General features: G+C 32.8%; 1 protein-coding gene across 1 annotated transcript; it reads left to right on the top strand.

The window, feature by feature from the left end:
* The first annotated feature begins 3530 nt into the window (after positions 1-3530).
* On the top strand, positions 3531-8064 carry LOC124640262 (gustatory receptor 5a for trehalose-like). Its single transcript, XM_047177950.1, has 8 exons — positions 3531-3691; positions 4173-4327; positions 4629-4751; positions 5061-5218; positions 5705-5758; positions 6018-6180; positions 6490-6579; positions 7945-8064. The coding sequence occupies exons 1-8, from the start codon at positions 3592-3594 to the stop codon at positions 8014-8016; spliced, it is 915 nt and encodes a 304-aa protein (XP_047033906.1). The 5' UTR covers positions 3531-3591; the 3' UTR covers positions 8017-8064.
* The last annotated feature ends 9786 nt before the right edge of the window (positions 8065-17850 follow it).

Here is a 17850-nt window from a genome sequence, read left to right as displayed (position 1 = left end):
CACGTTGTTGTCAAATAAGTGAGCTCTAAAGTTATAGTTAAAATACTTCTGATCAGGCATTACGGACTTAGAATTCATGTGTTGAAAGTTAGTACAAATTTTTGACTTCCATGTCGCGATTCAAAATATCCCGCCGAATCAACGGTAAAGTCATATGTCAAAATCTTGTCGAGCAGAGGGGTTAAATAACCAATAATTAAAATAAATACTTGACATCGTAATCAGCAGTTCATTATAATTAAAACAAACGCACGCAGTCAATTACAGCCAAATTCATTAAATTAACACATATATTAAGTTACATTCATAAACGAAATCGAACAAAATTAAATGCAACCCACAATACTGAAAAACGTTGATGGAACAAATTCACCGAAATACAAATTAACACAACACATACCAATCACTTTATAAACGAGTGCAGAGTTCGTCGGCAATTAACGAGTTCTCGATTAATAATCGATAATTGCTCGTACCGATAATACTATTCGATTACACGCATCCCGCATTCGATTGCTATTGATCGGTGTTTTTGCGCATATTTTACGTGACGCTCTTTGTTTCCCGTTGACGATTTTCATGACCCAACGCGCACGGTGTTCAACAAATATTGAATTTTATAACACTAGTTGTTTGGCGCAGTTTTACTCGGATTTCTTTAATTATACTTACTTTAGCCGAAAGTTCAGTAAACGTGGAAGTTACGCTGTTTAACTGGCAAAACGACTCAATCGCTCGTGATGAGATTTTATGAGCACAGAAATAATTATTTCCCCACGGTGCAGATGGAATATGGGTTAGATGCTAGTAGTCATATTATAATGATGAGAGTTTCTCCTGTTATATGTGTTTCCCTGTTTCTCGAGTTTTTTTACAAACCTTACTGTTCTTTTGGTCCTCAATATTTTGCTTTCAAGTTTACCTACACTTACTATGTGACTTAGGCCTTATAACTAAGTCAAACATTCAACATATTATCCTAAAAGTGACAGCCTAATAAAATATTCATGCTCTGATGATACACATTAATCATTTAGTTAAGTGACACGACAACAAGAAGGTTTTCAAATTGTAGGGTTATAAACTTAAGTTAAACAGTACGTTATTGTTCGTGAAACATAGCTACAGTTAAAATAATATGAAAACTACCGGCTTTGGAGGGCAGCGTTATGGTATGGCAATTTTTGAGTTTTTGTAGTAATATAGTATTGTTTTTTTGGCAAATGTTCGGTAGGATATTCGTTATTTTTTGTAGTAAGGTTATAAAAAAAACATTTGATTGTAAAGTACTGAAAGCTAACGTCTTTTGTAAATAACATACATGGGATCAGCTTTCTTACTCGCAGTATTACATTATTTTTTCCTCCTTCATTCAACAAAACAAAAATTGTTAATAAAATCTCAAAATGGAGAGAAATAAAGTGTTTTCCTGCCAATAAAAGCGGCCAATAAGATTTACAAATCGTTCATTTGTTTACAGAAATTTCGAAGGAATTAGAAAGTATCAATTTCAGAGTATTGCAAGAAACTCAATTGGACGAGTAAGCATGGGATAGATCATTAAATATTCATGCCTGAAGGATTTTTTTCATAAATTGTTGCTTTCTTATTTTCCAGTGAAGCTAAAAAACGAAGTACTAAGCCTTGGATTTTGGCTGATAGTAAGTTTTTCTTGATGATATTCACAAATATGAGAAGTTAAGAAAACAGTTACAAACTATTACAAATATTGAACGTATTTTGTTGCCGTCTTAGAATTTAGAACTTTTTGAAATAAAGATTAATTATTATAATTAATTTTAAATATGTAATTTTTAGATAAATTGGTTGGTAAGAAAAGAAATGATGTCAAAGATCAATTCACAGCTTTCCAAAAAGCGATGAAGATTCTGCTTGTATGGGGACAAACTATAGGCCTAAACCCCATGACTGGTATACTTCAAAAAGATCCTTCGAAAATGAGGTAAAACCACGCTAAAATCTGTGAATTTTTAATCATAGAAACTACTTGCTTAGTCTTTAAGCTGCTGAACCTATTACAACGTTTGGTGTAAAGATTATTTCAAAGTACCTGTAACAGTGAACTCACTTTAGGCTAATTCATGACGAAAATCTTGAACTTTATCTGGGAAAATTCACATGCAACCCCAAACATTTTCACCATAAAACACAATTTTCTTATGTAAATTAATGTATGATAAGATAAAAGAAAATTTAATTTACGAGGAACACGAACCACTAATGTGTGTGATTTTGAAGATGAAAGAAAAAATAACATTGTCTCAAAACCAACCCAAAGTAGTATTTACTTAAATAAGTAAACGTTCATTGTATTGACATTTCCTTGTAAACAATTACCTAATGCTTGTACTTAAATTTTTTTCTTTATTTATTGGTTGAGTTTTCACAGTAGAAAGATGTTAACAGTTTCTTGTTTGAGAAAGAATCTCTCTTATATTGCCTTTCATAAATACTGTTGTGGACACTCCGTCTAAAACGTTAACTTTTTGCTCGTTCCTGAGAAATAAAACATTGATCTAGCTTAACCTAAAATCGCCTTTTGCGTTTAATAAACCCAAAAGGTGAAGACTTACAAAGATTTTAATTCAGCATAGTTGCAAGATTTAAACGTAAAACAGATTATTCCACATTATTCTCTTTCTTCTTCTTTCGTGTCGATGGCATGTCTTATAGTGAGACTACACTTTATCAGCCCACAGCGAGAGCACGGCCACATTACAAGTATAAACCTACACCTTTTATATTTATTTTATTTATTTACAATTTATGTACGCACACATATAATAAGACAGGAAAGAAAGGATTTACAAAGATAATGCTTATTTCTAAAGAAATCTCTTTAAACTCAAATGAGAAAACAACCCATTTGACATTTTCAGTAATTACTGTGCTATGTTTTCTAAGATTCACAGTGTACACGTGGAAATTCCTCTTCTCATTAACAATGGCGATCGCTCAGACCATTGGAACTACTTTATGCATCTATAAATTGTTTAGAGAACCTACCTCTATCAGTGCTTTGGGTATGTAAAAAAGTATGTTTATTTTGATGTAGGAGCTACAAAATAGTTAACTTAATTTAAGTATTAATTGGGGCACTGTATAAAAATATAATTTTGTTCAATATATAGACACAGGAGCATATAGTTAAAATTCTATTGTCTAATGATTGTGACTGATCAATGTTTTTACACAACCGCGTGTGGTGGGAACTAGTAAATGTATCGAGATAAAAAGTAGCCTTTATCGAAAAGGAAATGAGCTATTTAATCCAGTAGTTCTTGAGATTAGCACGTTCAAGCAAACACGCCATTCATTTTACTACACCTCAATTGCTATGTTAAGACTCTTAAAAAGGGCAAGAATTTAGATAATTTAGCAGATTTTCACAAAATCCCACTAACAAATGTTCTGAATTCTTGTGGCTATCCAACGCTCTCTAAAGTACAAAAACTTTATTAATTAAATGTTTCATAAAACCGTTTTCTTTTAGGTTTTGTAACATTCTTTACATCGACGTGTTTCACCACATTTTTGTTCATACTGATCGCTTCAAAATGGCCTGCGTTGATGCAAGATATTGTTAGATCCAAACTTGATGAATATGTTGATAGAAATATTATAACAAAGTGCAGGATAACTTGCTGTATCTTTATTGGTATGGCTTTGAGTAAGTATGTTGTTTTTTAAATAAAAATACTATTTTTTAATACTGTGAAAATACAATGATATCACATTTTTTGAAGTGTAAGAAATTATAGATATGTGTTTCGTACAAGATTTTCTGATTAAGTATAGTTTTTGCAAATTCTGTTTTTACCAAGCACAAATCAAAATCAAAAGTCATTTATTCAAAGTAGGCTGAAAATCAGCACTTTTCGAACGTCAAACAAAAGACAGCCCCCAAAACGCCCGCCCTTGACACTACAGACTTTGGGTCGGCCGATAGTTGGATCGCGCATAACAATTAATATGGAGATGAACTGTAAGATCAAGTATCCGGCCAGTATTAGACCGACTAAACAAAAATGACTTGATTCCTCTCAAAATATACTGTCTGCCAACCATAGGGCCGACAGGTTAGCACGGCAAACTATAGGCCGTCAAGTCTGCAGTTTTTAAGGACTCTTACATTCCTGTAATGTTTTCAGTGGAACACTTCTTATCGATATTATCAAGAGTGGCCCGAGTGATAGAATGTTCACAAAACGAAACAGACCACGGAGAGGTATTTGTGAAGGTCACATCTCCTTGGTTGTATGATTTGAATGTACCATACGTTGTTGCAGTCGCTGTCATGGTCCAGGTTAGTTTTTTTTTTGAAAACTTTATAGTTACCATTATATTTCTTTACCTTAAAACAGCTCCAATAAAACAAAGATCCCGACGAATTCAGAATCTCCTCCTTTTTGGGAAGTCGGGTAAAAAATATTTTAATTAAATTAAGTGCAGTAACCTACCCCTAATCTTTTGGGAATATAGTAATTAAAAATAAAGTTTGTTTATTGCGTAAATTTTACAAGGAGAATCATGGTAGGACTGCTCAGAAATGGAGATAGGATACTTTTTTAATATGCGAGAAATTAATCTAATTTTAATCTTCCCAGTACGTGAATTTAATAACGACAGCGAACTGGAACTACTCGTACATATTCATCGTATGTGTTAGCACGTATCTGTCTTCGATATTGAACCAAATTAATAAGAAGATCGAGTTGGAAGCTCAGAAGGTAACCTGTTTTATCAAGTTTTTTATTTCTTAGTCTCAATTCTTGATATATATTTTTTTAATTTGTAATCTTCCCTCTTTTAAAACTCGTAGATAAAGCAAAAATAACAGTGTTCTGACGCCGGCCCTAAGCCTGGCCTCATCATTTTGATAGGTTGTTTAGGATCCATGGTTAGGACCCAAAATTAATTCATCTAATTGTAGAGTTAAATAACTATAGTCCGGTACACACATTTTTGGCTAACTTGAACCTCAGAAACTGACACTAACAACAAAGTTCAGAAAACGAGATAACCCATCATTTTCCCAGACTCACGTGCCAGCAAAAACCTGGATCAATCTAAGGGAGGATTACACACGCGCGACGCACTTAGTCAAGCGATTCGATGACGTCATCAGCGGGATTGTGCTCGTGACGTACGCAAATGATCTGTTCTTCATATGTCTGCAGCTTTATAATGTGCTCTCGTAAGTACCTATACTTGATGAAGTGTGCAATAAGCTTTATTCAGTAAGTTGCAGTTATATGGGGTCAATATGGAATTGAACTTCATGGGAGTAAAAAAAAAATCGTTACCATAGCAACCTAACCTCATGGGCATACTTCATGACCTCAGGTTATACGCCGTTCTCTTATTCAAGGTGTAGGAATATATCTTATGAAAACTTTAAAGTCTGGAATCGCCAATCCATCTTGAGCAAGCGTAGGTAGTGATTAACGCTCATTCTCTGTATGAAAAGAGGTCTGGGCACAGCAGTGCTGTCCCACAGTAAAAAGGCTGAAGATGTCAAATCATTCATTTTTTCAATCATTCCTTCAGAAAATGTTGCAATTTCTCAACTCAATTATACTATTGCAAACCCATATTCATTTTTAACTTAAGGTTTACCTACAGCTTGGCCGTTTATCATAATATGTAATATTGATTGATTTAGTTAATATAGTTCTTGTAGGAACATGTCGAAAGCGGCTCAACTCGTCAATAAATTGTGTCCTGATCAAGACGGGTGAGTGATGACAAAATCAAGCATTTCGTTTTCATAAAGCTCCTATTAAAAACTATTATTCTGCCCTTCGTAGGTGAAACTAAAAAAATATTTTAGACTGTCCTAAAAGCGCTATAGATTCCGTACGAAAAAACCGCGTTCAAAATCCGCTAGTGTGAAATCTTAACCGCTTTCTTCATTTCTTATATTTCTCTACAACCTTGACTTACGACCATAATGATTTCTTTGATGCGAAAAATTGAATAAGTTTTTTTTTCAGGACTTTTCGAGCCTATTCCTACCCTGCGTACCTGATATACTCAGTACTCTATCTTTTAGTAAGATTTCTGACTGTATCCATAGTGGCATCGGGAGTGAATACAGCCTCCTTGCTACCCACTCCCATTCTTTATGGTATACCGACCACAGCGTATACTAAAGAGGTTAGTTGTTCTACCTTTTCTTCATTGTTCGACAGAAAAATTTTTAAAGGTATTATTTTTCATCCTTTTTAATAATAAACAGTAAGTAGGTAATAGCTTGCAATTTTTTTGTGATGATTTCACTGCTTGAGAAAATTAAAAAGATTATGTAATTCTGTTCAATACACAACTTTTTAGTGTAAAAAGCTGCTTTTTCACATTAGCAAAATTCTAACCATTTTTTGTACCAAATCTACCTGAATCTATCGTGGGTACTAGGTAACTATACTAACATGATTCTAGCTTGTTTAAAATTCCCTTTTGCCGCAGGTGGAAAGGTTCCAGAACCAAGTGAACGGTGACGTCGTTGCACTCAGCGGTCTGCACTTTTTTTACATCACCAGAGATCTCGTTCTTCCTGTAAGTGTACCTAGTTAAAAAAAAAGAAACAGAAATAAAATATCTCTAGTATATTTTTCATTAAATCAATTAAATTTTTTACACCTGAATGTAACACATAAGTACTCTAAATTAAAATATACTCATCATAAAATACACCATTAAAATAAATACGCGCCAAAACAAAAGACTACACGAAAGTCAAACTTGAGCGTTCCTTATTCAAATTCAGGCGCTTGTTATAAGTAATGGCCAGTTTTATCATCCCTGCCTTCATGGTAATAAAATGCTGAATAAGAATAATTTCAAATTAAGAACTCGTAATTCGAAATTTAATTACTTTCGCCAAAATATATAGTTAAATGTTCCCAGGATAATTATAATATAAGCAGGAAATTAACATGACAAAATATTTTTAGTAAATGTGCGAATGTTTTTACAAGTTTTCCTTTACGTAATTTAATTAATTTTATTTCCTAGTTTCCCACTTTTATCATTTTCCAACAATTATTTTCTTTTTGTAATTGTAACGAAATTATTACATGCGTTGTCTAACTAAACAGTAGTTAAAAATACGTTGTCTGAAGCATTACGTTCACTTTAAAAACTACATAATGTCCTCTATCAACTCAAAAACGTCTGTACGAATTTTATTTTCTTGTTTCTTTTTCTTGTCCCCTATAAAGTGATTCTAAAGGAAGGTTTAAGCGAGTCGCTATTTGATAAATAAGTATATCCAAAAAATAACTAACAAAGTGAACTAAAGGATAGGGGAAACCAATCAATCCAACTGGATAACGTTGTACAAGCTTCAATAGGTTCGTTCATTTAGTTCGCTCCGATACAATGGCTGCTGATACAAAAGAACTTCGTTCAGAGTGAATGGTTTTATGTCTAGCTTTTACAGTGTAGATTGTTAGGCTAGACTGGGTTAGGTTTTTTGCACGCAATCGTACGGCTATTGTTTGGAACAAAATATTGGAAAATTATTGGATAAAAGATCTGTACTGCAGACAAATAAATAAATCGAAAAAAATAAACTAATAAAAATTGCCATTATTTTCAAAAATGTGAACGGAATTTAATCAGTCCGATTGGTATACCAATATTCATTTTGTGGCTAATAGAGAAGAGTATTTTATAATAGCAGATTTTACTACTATACCATTCGAATATAAAGACGTTAACACATTACACTGCAGTCTCAGCGTGTTTTCAACTAAACTCGTAGGTACATACATTTCATGGGAATCGCAACGCCACCGCTGATACCGAGTATGTAGGACTAGTGTAGCGGCAGTACCACTGCGCCACTGCCCTTATGGAATCAGATCAAACACTATTTAATTGCTTTATTTTTATTCAGTTTGTATATTTTTGTTACAGGTTGCAGGCACCATATTGACATACGAACTCGTACTTTTCCAATTCAGCAGCGACGAATTGAACAAGAACTAGAAATAGACAAAAACTACACAATTTAATTATGTATTACAGATACCTAATGTATTAATTAATGAACTTTCAATAAAGTTGCTTTTTCAATAATTATTATTATTCTAAGTTTAAAAACCCCCACGTTCAGAAATGCCAATTAAAAGTTGAATAACTGCTTCGTTTGAAAATAGATTTAAAAATGGAACGGTTCAAAGAAACTCGATTACTTGTATAATGTAAAATTATTTTCATAAGTAATAAAAAGTAATAAAAATAAAATTGGTTTTGAAATTGGAAATACGTTCAATTGTTGTAATGTTTTCACAAATTGTTATTAGTTTTCTATTTATAATTGGTGAGCAAACACGTTGTATTATAAAAAAATATCTATGTAATAATACTTATAATATTTAGCAATTGAACTAAGTGCAATGTCTGATTCAAAGATTCAAAGACATAAAACAGTAAATTAAAAGACATTTCAGAAAATGTGTCAATAACTATTATATTATCTTTGACTAGCTTTTGCAAGACGATTATCCTCTAATCGTGGTAACTATTACTCGCGCCCGGATAAAAAGTAGTCTATATCCTAACTAGATAATATACTATATCCTATCTATATCCTAACTAGATAATATACTATATCTTAACTAGATAATATACTATATCCTATCTATATCCTAACTAGATAATATACTATATCTTAACTAGATAATATACTATATCCTATTTATATCCTAACTAGATAATATACTATATCCTATCTATATCCTAACTAGATAATATACTATATCCTATCTATATCCTAACTAGATAATATACTATATCCTATCTATATCCTAACTAGATAATATACTATATCCTATCTATATCCTAACTAGATAATATACTATATCTTAACTAGATAATATACTATATCCTATTTATATCCTAACTAGATAATATACTATATCCTATCTATATCCTAACTAGATAATATACTATATCCTATCTATATCCTAACTAGATAATATACTATATCCTATCTATATCCTAACTAGATAATATACTATATCTTAACTAGATAATATACTATATCCTATTTATATCCTAACTAGATAATATACTATATCCTATCTATATCCTAACTAGATAATATACTATATCCTATCTATATCCTAACTAGATAATATACTATATCCTATCTATATCCTAACTAGATAATATACTATATCCTATCTATATCCTAACTAGATATTAGTTATAGTTATTAGGAGATTTTGTTATGTTATTTAGTGTAATTTTTTTTATAATTTTGGTATAGTTATTTTGATTTTCAGTTTTGTTTTGTTTTGTTTTTGTGTTAGATTTAAGTAAATTTTAGGTATTATTTTTGTATTTGTAGCTATTGTGGACACCACTATCGAATTGGTTAAACTGTAATGGTAGTGTGTGTGTTTAAATAAATAAAATAAAAATAAATTGGCTGACTAACATTGAATGAACTTTTCAAATCAGTCAAGGAGTTCTTGAGCTTAGGGTGTTCAAACAAATATGTATTTTTTTACCGGATCCGCGGAGAAGCTCCAACGAAGAGCTGAATGAACCGCAGTATACAGTAATTTTGAGATATTTTAGGTATCCATACAGCAACAGCATCACCAGCGCGAAGAATATCGGACCTGCTAAAAGGCATCAGAATAGAGAACGAAGCCTGTATGAACGTGTGTGAGGACTTACCTGACAATGATCTGGAGCCAGTCTGCATGATGTTCAGCAGATACAAGAAGGGCTTCCAGTTTTACGTCAACATGTGCCACGCGAGGCGCGCCATTTGTAAGGAGAATTTGTGTAAGTGGGGAAAATTTGTGTTCTTGGTTGGGGAGTTTTTATCTGGGAAGTGGGTGTTTGTATACAATTGTAGGATTTGGTCAATGAGTAGTTTATTATGTACGGGGTTAATTTTTAGCACTTATTAGAAAAGTTATGCGTAAATAATAATGACGTGGAGGGTCCTATTCACACCATTTTTACTTATTTATTTTCCAAAGTAGGGTAATCTTAGTAGCTCCTTACTTCAAAGCCTCAATTTTTAAAACATTTTTCTTCACGCACACATGTAATATTCAAAAGAAAAAAAATATAAATCTCATTCAAGTGGGTGCCAACGTAAGCACCTGAACAGCCAAGTGGTCCTCATTGTGGAACACTTAAAAATTCATTGTGTTACCAAACTCAGTTTGAAAAGCTTACCCTCGGAAAGTCAGCAAAACTTTAAGTACTTGAAATCAAAAGGTGAATTTGAAAAGAAAGTTGCCCTTAGGAGCGTTGATTCGGCGGAATTTTAAGTACGTTTTTGTACTTAAGTATGTAAATGGAAAGGAATGTGTTATTTCTGTAAATGTTTCTTTTGGTGTTTGAGTATGGGGTTTTTAGTTCGAGTCTTCAATGTTTTGAACTTTTTATCGACTGTTGATTGAGTATGTTCAACCATATGACATGTGTGGTATGGTACCTTTGTGGTGGTTATCGCTTCTGTTTCTTGTGATTAATACGATAATTACCTAACCCTACATATGGTAACAATCTGTAATTATAAATTAATATTCATTTATATGTTTATGTGATATTTGACATAAACTTCAAAGACCGAACATCAAAAAACTACCATCCGCATTCAGAATGAATCATTATTTCTCCTTGCAAGTAACCATTAATAAATTAATAACATGTAACAAGTTGTTTGATCTATGAAACTACGAGCACGAAATAAATAACACAAAAGAGTCTACCAAAACTAATTTTGTACAAGATCTGAACCAAACATATGACAAAGACTTAAACCAATCCCGGTTTTACATTCGCCGGGCTATCTAGCAATTACCATGACAATACATTAAGTAATATTGTTAGCACAGTTCATGTCCGACAGTACGGTGTTAATGGATAACGGAGATTATAGTGCGTAGCAAGTGAAGGGTTGAGCATACTGTCATCTTGGTTGCCTTGATTATAAATGACTTAAACTTGGTTTAAACTGTAGTTTCCTGACTGATATAGTTCTCAAAATTAAAACTGATTCTGATTTTTGGAGTAAGAATTCGTGCTTCTAAGCTAGTGAACAGGAAAAGCTATTACGAAGGTTTCACATCAGTGTTTTTCCACTCGGTTATTATACGCGCGACATATTCCGAGCGACAAAAAATCTCGCTCGGTTTCACGTGCCGATGTTTTTTTAATATCCGCTTGTGTGAAGACGTTTTACTTTTATCCTAGCATATCAATCAGTTGCCTATAACGCTAAAACTAGGGGATAACTGACAATGGTCCTTACCAGTATTTTAACATACACGAAGTAGCCACTGTGACACGTTTAAACTCGGGTTTAACGGTGAAATCATCCCTAAAGCAACGATCAACATGTGATTCTATTGTGTAATCCTATGCCAGCTATACTATATTCACTCGTGTGTCCCAGCCTTGTTGTTTGTTCGAGAAATAGTAAATATTAAGATAGATTAGAACTGAGGTTTATTAAATTCAGTAAAATTTTACTATGTACATAAATTTGTTTTAATAAACTTCGTTTTATTAAAGTATTGAATGGTATTTTTTAATAATTTTAAGATTAGAGACTTTTTAAATGATTTGCAATATTTTTTTCTTTGTTATTAAAAGTTGTGTGCAGCTGTTTGGTAGTAAAAATTTGATTTAGAATTTGAGTATTAGAATAAGTTTTTTTAAAGAATGTGCGGGGATTTTTCTATAAATAACATTAGAGTATATATATATATATATATATATATCTATTTTCAAGGAACTATGTATGTACCTTCCCTTAAATGCGTACTGATCTTGAAAATAATTATTTTTTGAAACTGAGGAAATGAACCTACTCAGTCTTTTACCTTGACCACGGAAAATAGTCTAGGTAGTCCACAAGAAACAAAAAATACAATAATGCATAATTATCATTTTTACTTTTCAGTGTTACACGTAGTGCATCCTAGCAGATGCCTAATGAGCAACCAGTACTTCCTACCAATAGTTTGAAAGCAGAAAGAAACAAGAAAACATCGCGACCTCTAAATTACTTTAAAAAAGAAAAGAAATAAAGAATTAGTACAATTGGGTTATACAGTTTTCTTCACGAAAATGCCTTACAAAGAATTTTCTACCCTTCTCTCTTAATTGTGTAGTTAATGAGATCTCTGAGAAATGTACGAGAGGAATACAGCGAATCTGAATTTATTTTGTATTTTCTTATTTCTAAGTATAAGTGTTTCATACAGTATTTGATTTTATTATTTCACATACCCAATATAGTGTAGGCAAAATCTTATGAGCATACCAACGGCAACTTAACTGCAAGACGGATTTTCCTTTTGCGTTCATTGACATAATATTTGCACGTATGACGTTTATTGCAGAAATAAAAAGAAGTAAAAAAAAAGACAAGTATTATTTACATAAAATAAGGTACATATTTTGCGTTACTATTCAGACTTCATTCAAATCGTTCATTTTCACCATATTCTAGACATTTTCCGAAAATATTCTGAATAAAACGCCTGATCTTCAATATCCTGAAATCACTTGCTTTCAATTTACCCAAACATTTGCAGATTGAGTGTTTCGTAAACAGGCACAGAACAAAAATATTCATGTATGGTAATTCGTCTCTTTTGACGTTTTTTTGTATTCTCTATGTATATCTTTCGATATCTTTGATGACAAAAGATATGTTCCAAATAATATTTGGAGTCAAAAATATAGATAGCAATTTCATGGAAATTTTAGTCCACAAAGGTTTTTTGACTGTACATATATAGAAGTTTATGTATTGGTGCCGATATTATTTTGATAAGTAGGTAGGTACCTACTAGAAGATTATTGTTTTACTCAGCTATAAAATACGTGAGTATAACACCTGTGACTGTGGTATAGATACAGCGATCGGTCATAAATAAATATATTTTTATGTTTTCTTGACGTCAATTAGCGCTTTTGTGTAAGAAAATTTTAATATTATGTGTATTCAGACCTTTCGGTCTTTTCATTCGCACCTACCTTTTCCAATGAGTTTTGATTTTTATCCAATAAACATTATAGATGCTTAATTGCTTACTGCGGTAATATTTTCTGTCTGACATGCTTTCAAGACAAAGCTACTGAACATAGGCATGAAACAGAACTTTTTATCCAGATCGTGTATATTTTCCTCATGATACAGATAGCGCTGCAAAGAACAACTAGTCTAAATATAATATTTTGCTCCTGACAATGCCTGGGGTTAAATCCTTGTTATCAGTAGCGAGTTTCGTTGGAGCGTGAATTATCAATTATTGCAATGTTCAACAGAGCAAGTCCTTTCGAATGCACGAGTAGATAGAGATGCTATAGAAAATAGATATTTTCAGAAATGCGATTGCATTTAATATTGAGTAATTCTCTGACTTTCATTTTCACTCCACTGTTTCCAAGAGGTAAATTCCAGTTCCTGCAAATATCAATATAACTTTTATCTAAAGTTATCTAAATCTATATATTAGTAAGGGTGTTCACGCACACAAGGCGTGATTCATAGCTGGTGCACCAGGCCCCGACAGAGGGCGTCAAATCTTGAGAAACCCTGGACTTTTAGGAATCAACTAATCCAGCTTGAGCGAGCAAGCGTAGTGATTAATGCTCATTCCTTCTCTATTAGGTATGAGAAGAGGCTTGTGCCTTGGTGGTCAATAAAAAGTCTGATGATGATATTTTGTAAATATCTCATCACCAACACAACATGTTTATTCCTTTTAATAAGACGTACAAAACTAAAGTAATCTACCAGCCTTCTATATTAAGGTCTGCCCATATTAATATTAATAAACACATAAACATATTTAGCAAAGGCACGTGTCGCTATGATGTGTAATATTCTTCTCTGTTTGTACACAACATGGGATAAAGGGTACAATGTAGGAAATAATTAATGACAGGATTTTTTTTGTATTCAAGGAAGCTTATTCGATGGGAGATTTTATTTGATTAGATGGTTAGTTAAGCAATGAAATAGTGGTCTGAAAAAAAATATTTCTAAGTTAACGGAAAATATTTTAGGAATCAACGGAGGATATGCATGGTCCTGTAGTTGAAGAACCAGCGTGTCGAGGGAAATACTAACCGCACCTGGATAAGCGTTACTTATACAAATGATATTCTGTTAAATAAGTATTACTCAAGAGTAACAAACGTGAAACCACCATAAATGCATTCTTAGAAATCGCATTTACTTTACGGAAAGTTGCCTGACCTAGACACGAACCCAAACACAGTTATTCATGAGAGGTTAGTACTCTCGACTGTTGCCCCTTGTACTACCAATATACCTGAATAGAATACCACAGGATTTTTGTTCCCGTAATACTACCTCAAGCTACAAGCAAGCTACAAGCTGTCCTCCAGTAGTACCTATGGGCCACCAGGACAGTTGAATTGCAAAAACGAAATTTATTTATTTATCACAAAGTTACTTTGTCTTTACAGATAACTTAATGTAATTCGAGATGGTACCTACTTATAAATATTTCCTTAACTATAACATAACTATAGGTATTACACAGTACAAAATAACTACTAGTCCTGACATACTACACAGTAAGTGGCCCTTTAAAACCACGACATTATAGAAACGAAAGATTTGACCATAAACCATTACAAATAGATTCGCATTCTTTTCATTACCTTTAGCCAACCTGCTGGAATTAAATGTTGAAACAAAATGATCGACCTTACGATACCAACATTTATTGAAATTGTTGCCAACAGTTACCTTTCGACACAGGATTGTTGAGAAGTGAAAAGGCTCCAACAATTTACACAAATGTATGGATACTTAAACAGATTAACATTCTTCATTTTACGTGTAATAAATACATTTTAAATGCTACGTTAATTATTTCTTTATTAACGAGACAAGAATCACACACATTTGAGGTTAAAGTTGTTTAAAGAAACTGTACCGTTTCTATGGTAAAAGTAATTTTATTCTTAATTCTGTTACCCCCCTAATATTCCACTTTTTTCTTGAAATGAAGTGAGTAGGTACATTTAGATAAATATTCACTGGTCTTAGAAAACCACCATCAAACGTACTATTTGTACAACTTCTATCTTATGTATCGACATATTTTTACAAAAGCACAGCACTATCTTACCCCCAGGGAACACAATTCTAATATATCGAAGAGAAACATCCATTTCACAAATTGCTACAACATTATTTATAATTTTACGCCCACCACTACTCGGCTTTTAAAATAATATCTAAATGAACGAAGTGAGAAAATAATCTTTTTTCTTATTTTATTTACTTTGTTTGAAAAAATGTTTTTTATTTTTATTTTTACGTATTTTTTGTGCTTATCGAAATATATTAACGTATTTAATTTAATGTGATTAGGTACAAGTTGTACCGTACAACACACCCCTTATAAGAAAGTACGTAAGGAAGTTCTAAAGTAGGTATAACTAAGTAAATGAGAACAGCTGCCGTAGCCGGTAATCGGCTAGGAGGACATCATCATCATAACGACATCACATGACGACAAAACGTAGCTGATCTAAATTATAACTTAAGCCTGCAAATTAACTTAGAAAGCTAATTACGTTTCCTAAAAAACTTCCTAAAACTCAATAGCAAACTTTTTTCAACAGACGGAGAAAGGAAACAAAAAAATCTAATTGTGTTTGTAATTACTAAAGTTTTTTGCATCTCAATTTAAATTAGATAATTATTTGATTACGTGATTCGTCTTTTAATTAGCATTCTTCCGTTCTCTGTTTGGTTATTTATTTTAAACTAGCTTCTGCCAGCGGTTTCACCCGCATCCCGTGGGAACCTCTGCACGAACCCGGATAAAAAGTAGCCTTCCTCGATAAATGGGCTATCTAACACCGAAAGAATTGTTCAAATCGGACCAGTAGTTCCTGAGATTAGCGCGTTCAAACAAACAAACAAATAAACAAACAAACTCTTCAGCTTCATAATATTAGTATAGATATATTTTGTAAATCATCTCTGGAACTTAGTCTTGTAATTGCAGTTCCCAACATTGTTCTATCAATCTATGGTGTTCTTTTGCTTATAGAAATTGGACGTAGTTATGCAGAAACGTTCCAACCCACAAGTCACCCGAAATCGAGTTATTGTGATTGAACAGCCTAAAATTTAGCATATGGTTATCTAAACTCAATATAATTCAACAATAAAACCTCTAGTACCTTTACTAGTTAGAATAAAAAAGAATACAACTGAAACGCGTAAATGCTTATATCTCAAATTCAAGTTTAATTTGAGATATAAGCATTTACGCGTACAGTGGGTTGGAACGTTTCTGCATAACTACGTCCAATTGCAAGTTGCCATTAGGTACTTACCACTAATTTCAAAATTCTTTCACTAGGAAGCAAATCTGCAGATATAATACTGGTGTAATATGTGAAGGTATATATTTACAGCGCGTTTTCGAAACATTCCGCAAGTCAAAAATCCTGTCAGTCGGTTTCAGGTGCCATCGGTTGAACTGGCTTGACCCGTGCCCCTTTTGACAATGTGTGCGAATATTTGGGTATACCGATGATGGAAAAAGTAACTAATGCACTTACATTAACAAGCTTTCAAATAAATAGCTTATTAAATAATCTGCTTCATAAAAACAGCCCAGCACCAAACAAATCAATACCATCTTCACTCTTTCTTAAAGGAGCACAAAAGGGAAAGAGAATCTCGTTAGTATAACAAGCCAGTAAGCATTATTGAACAGGTTTTTCTTCTTAAAAAACTAGATACAGGCAAAGTACAGTAATTAGCGTATTCTCCTTGCTAACTTCGTCCAAAGACTTGTAGTAGCAAAGTGCACTCCTAATTTTATAAAAGAAACCGCCCTTTCGTTAGTTTGTTGTTTTTGTTATTTATTTTCTACTCGAGATTGGAGAAGTTTGGCGCAGTTAAGGGTGACTGTGATACAGACAAAAGTTCTTATGCAGACTGTTCTTGAAGAAAAATCGTAGGAGGTATGTAGGAGTGCAAGGATTGTGTAAAATTATATTGAATAATTTAATTATTATTGAAAGTTGAAAATATACTGCGTTAGTTATCGTGAACTGTATGCCGTGCGAACACTATATTCATATATATTTTTAAGTCATAATTATAGTTATTTTATGCGATTAAAATCATACTCAGACTTGAAAATATTTTTATACTTAACAAAAAATAACATACCAACTTAACTAAAGTTTACCCAGTAGCATCAAAGAGCACAATAGCTCAATCATAAGCGAGACAAGACATAACCCTTGCATCGCTCACAGAGAGAGCCCTAGCCTTATGAGCGCGCATTATGCAAATGAAACGCGATAACGCGATCTCCCCGACTCGGCCCTGCAGGGACAATCTCGCGGACACGCTCCCTAAGAAAGTAACTTACACGTATTTCACTGGAAAATAGTTAAACTCAAGCTGGGTTTCTTTGAATGCGGTAGTTTAGGAATAGACGACTTAAAAAAAACTACGAATCGAAAATCTTCTCCTATTTTATAAGTCGGTTAAGAGGTTTTCAGTTTGAACCTACACGTATATACTAAGGCGATTTTAACGCGTTTGGCTGAAAAGTATCCACACTTACACGCAAACGTATGCCGATTTTGTACTGAAATACTAAAACTGAACTATACAGGAGAGCTCAAAAACAGAAAAAACTTTAAGACACCGACTTTTCAAAGATAAATTTTTAACTTTCTATATTTTTACAAGTCATAAATAAGTACCCACTGCCTTCTCCAAAACACTTACTTCCGAACTGAAGTTAGAATCCAAGCAAGAGC

Source organism: Helicoverpa zea, chromosome 2, assembly GCF_022581195.2.
Source record: "Helicoverpa zea isolate HzStark_Cry1AcR chromosome 2, ilHelZeax1.1, whole genome shotgun sequence".
NCBI classification, from domain to species: domain Eukaryota; kingdom Metazoa; phylum Arthropoda; class Insecta; order Lepidoptera; family Noctuidae; genus Helicoverpa; species Helicoverpa zea.
This window is presented reverse-complemented; position numbering and strand designations above follow the sequence as displayed.

Coding starts and splice junctions, on each gene's coding strand:
- LOC124640262 (XM_047177950.1), top strand. CDS start 3,592: ATGCAAGATATTGTTAGATCCAAACTTGATGAATATGTTGATAGAAAT. Junction 4,752..5,060: donor TCGAGTTGGAAGCTCAGAAG/GTAACCTGTTTT, acceptor TCATTTTCCCAG/ACTCACGTGCCAGCAAAAAC. Junction 6,580..7,944: donor CCAGAGATCTCGTTCTTCCT/GTAAGTGTACCT, acceptor TTTTTGTTACAG/GTTGCAGGCACCATATTGAC.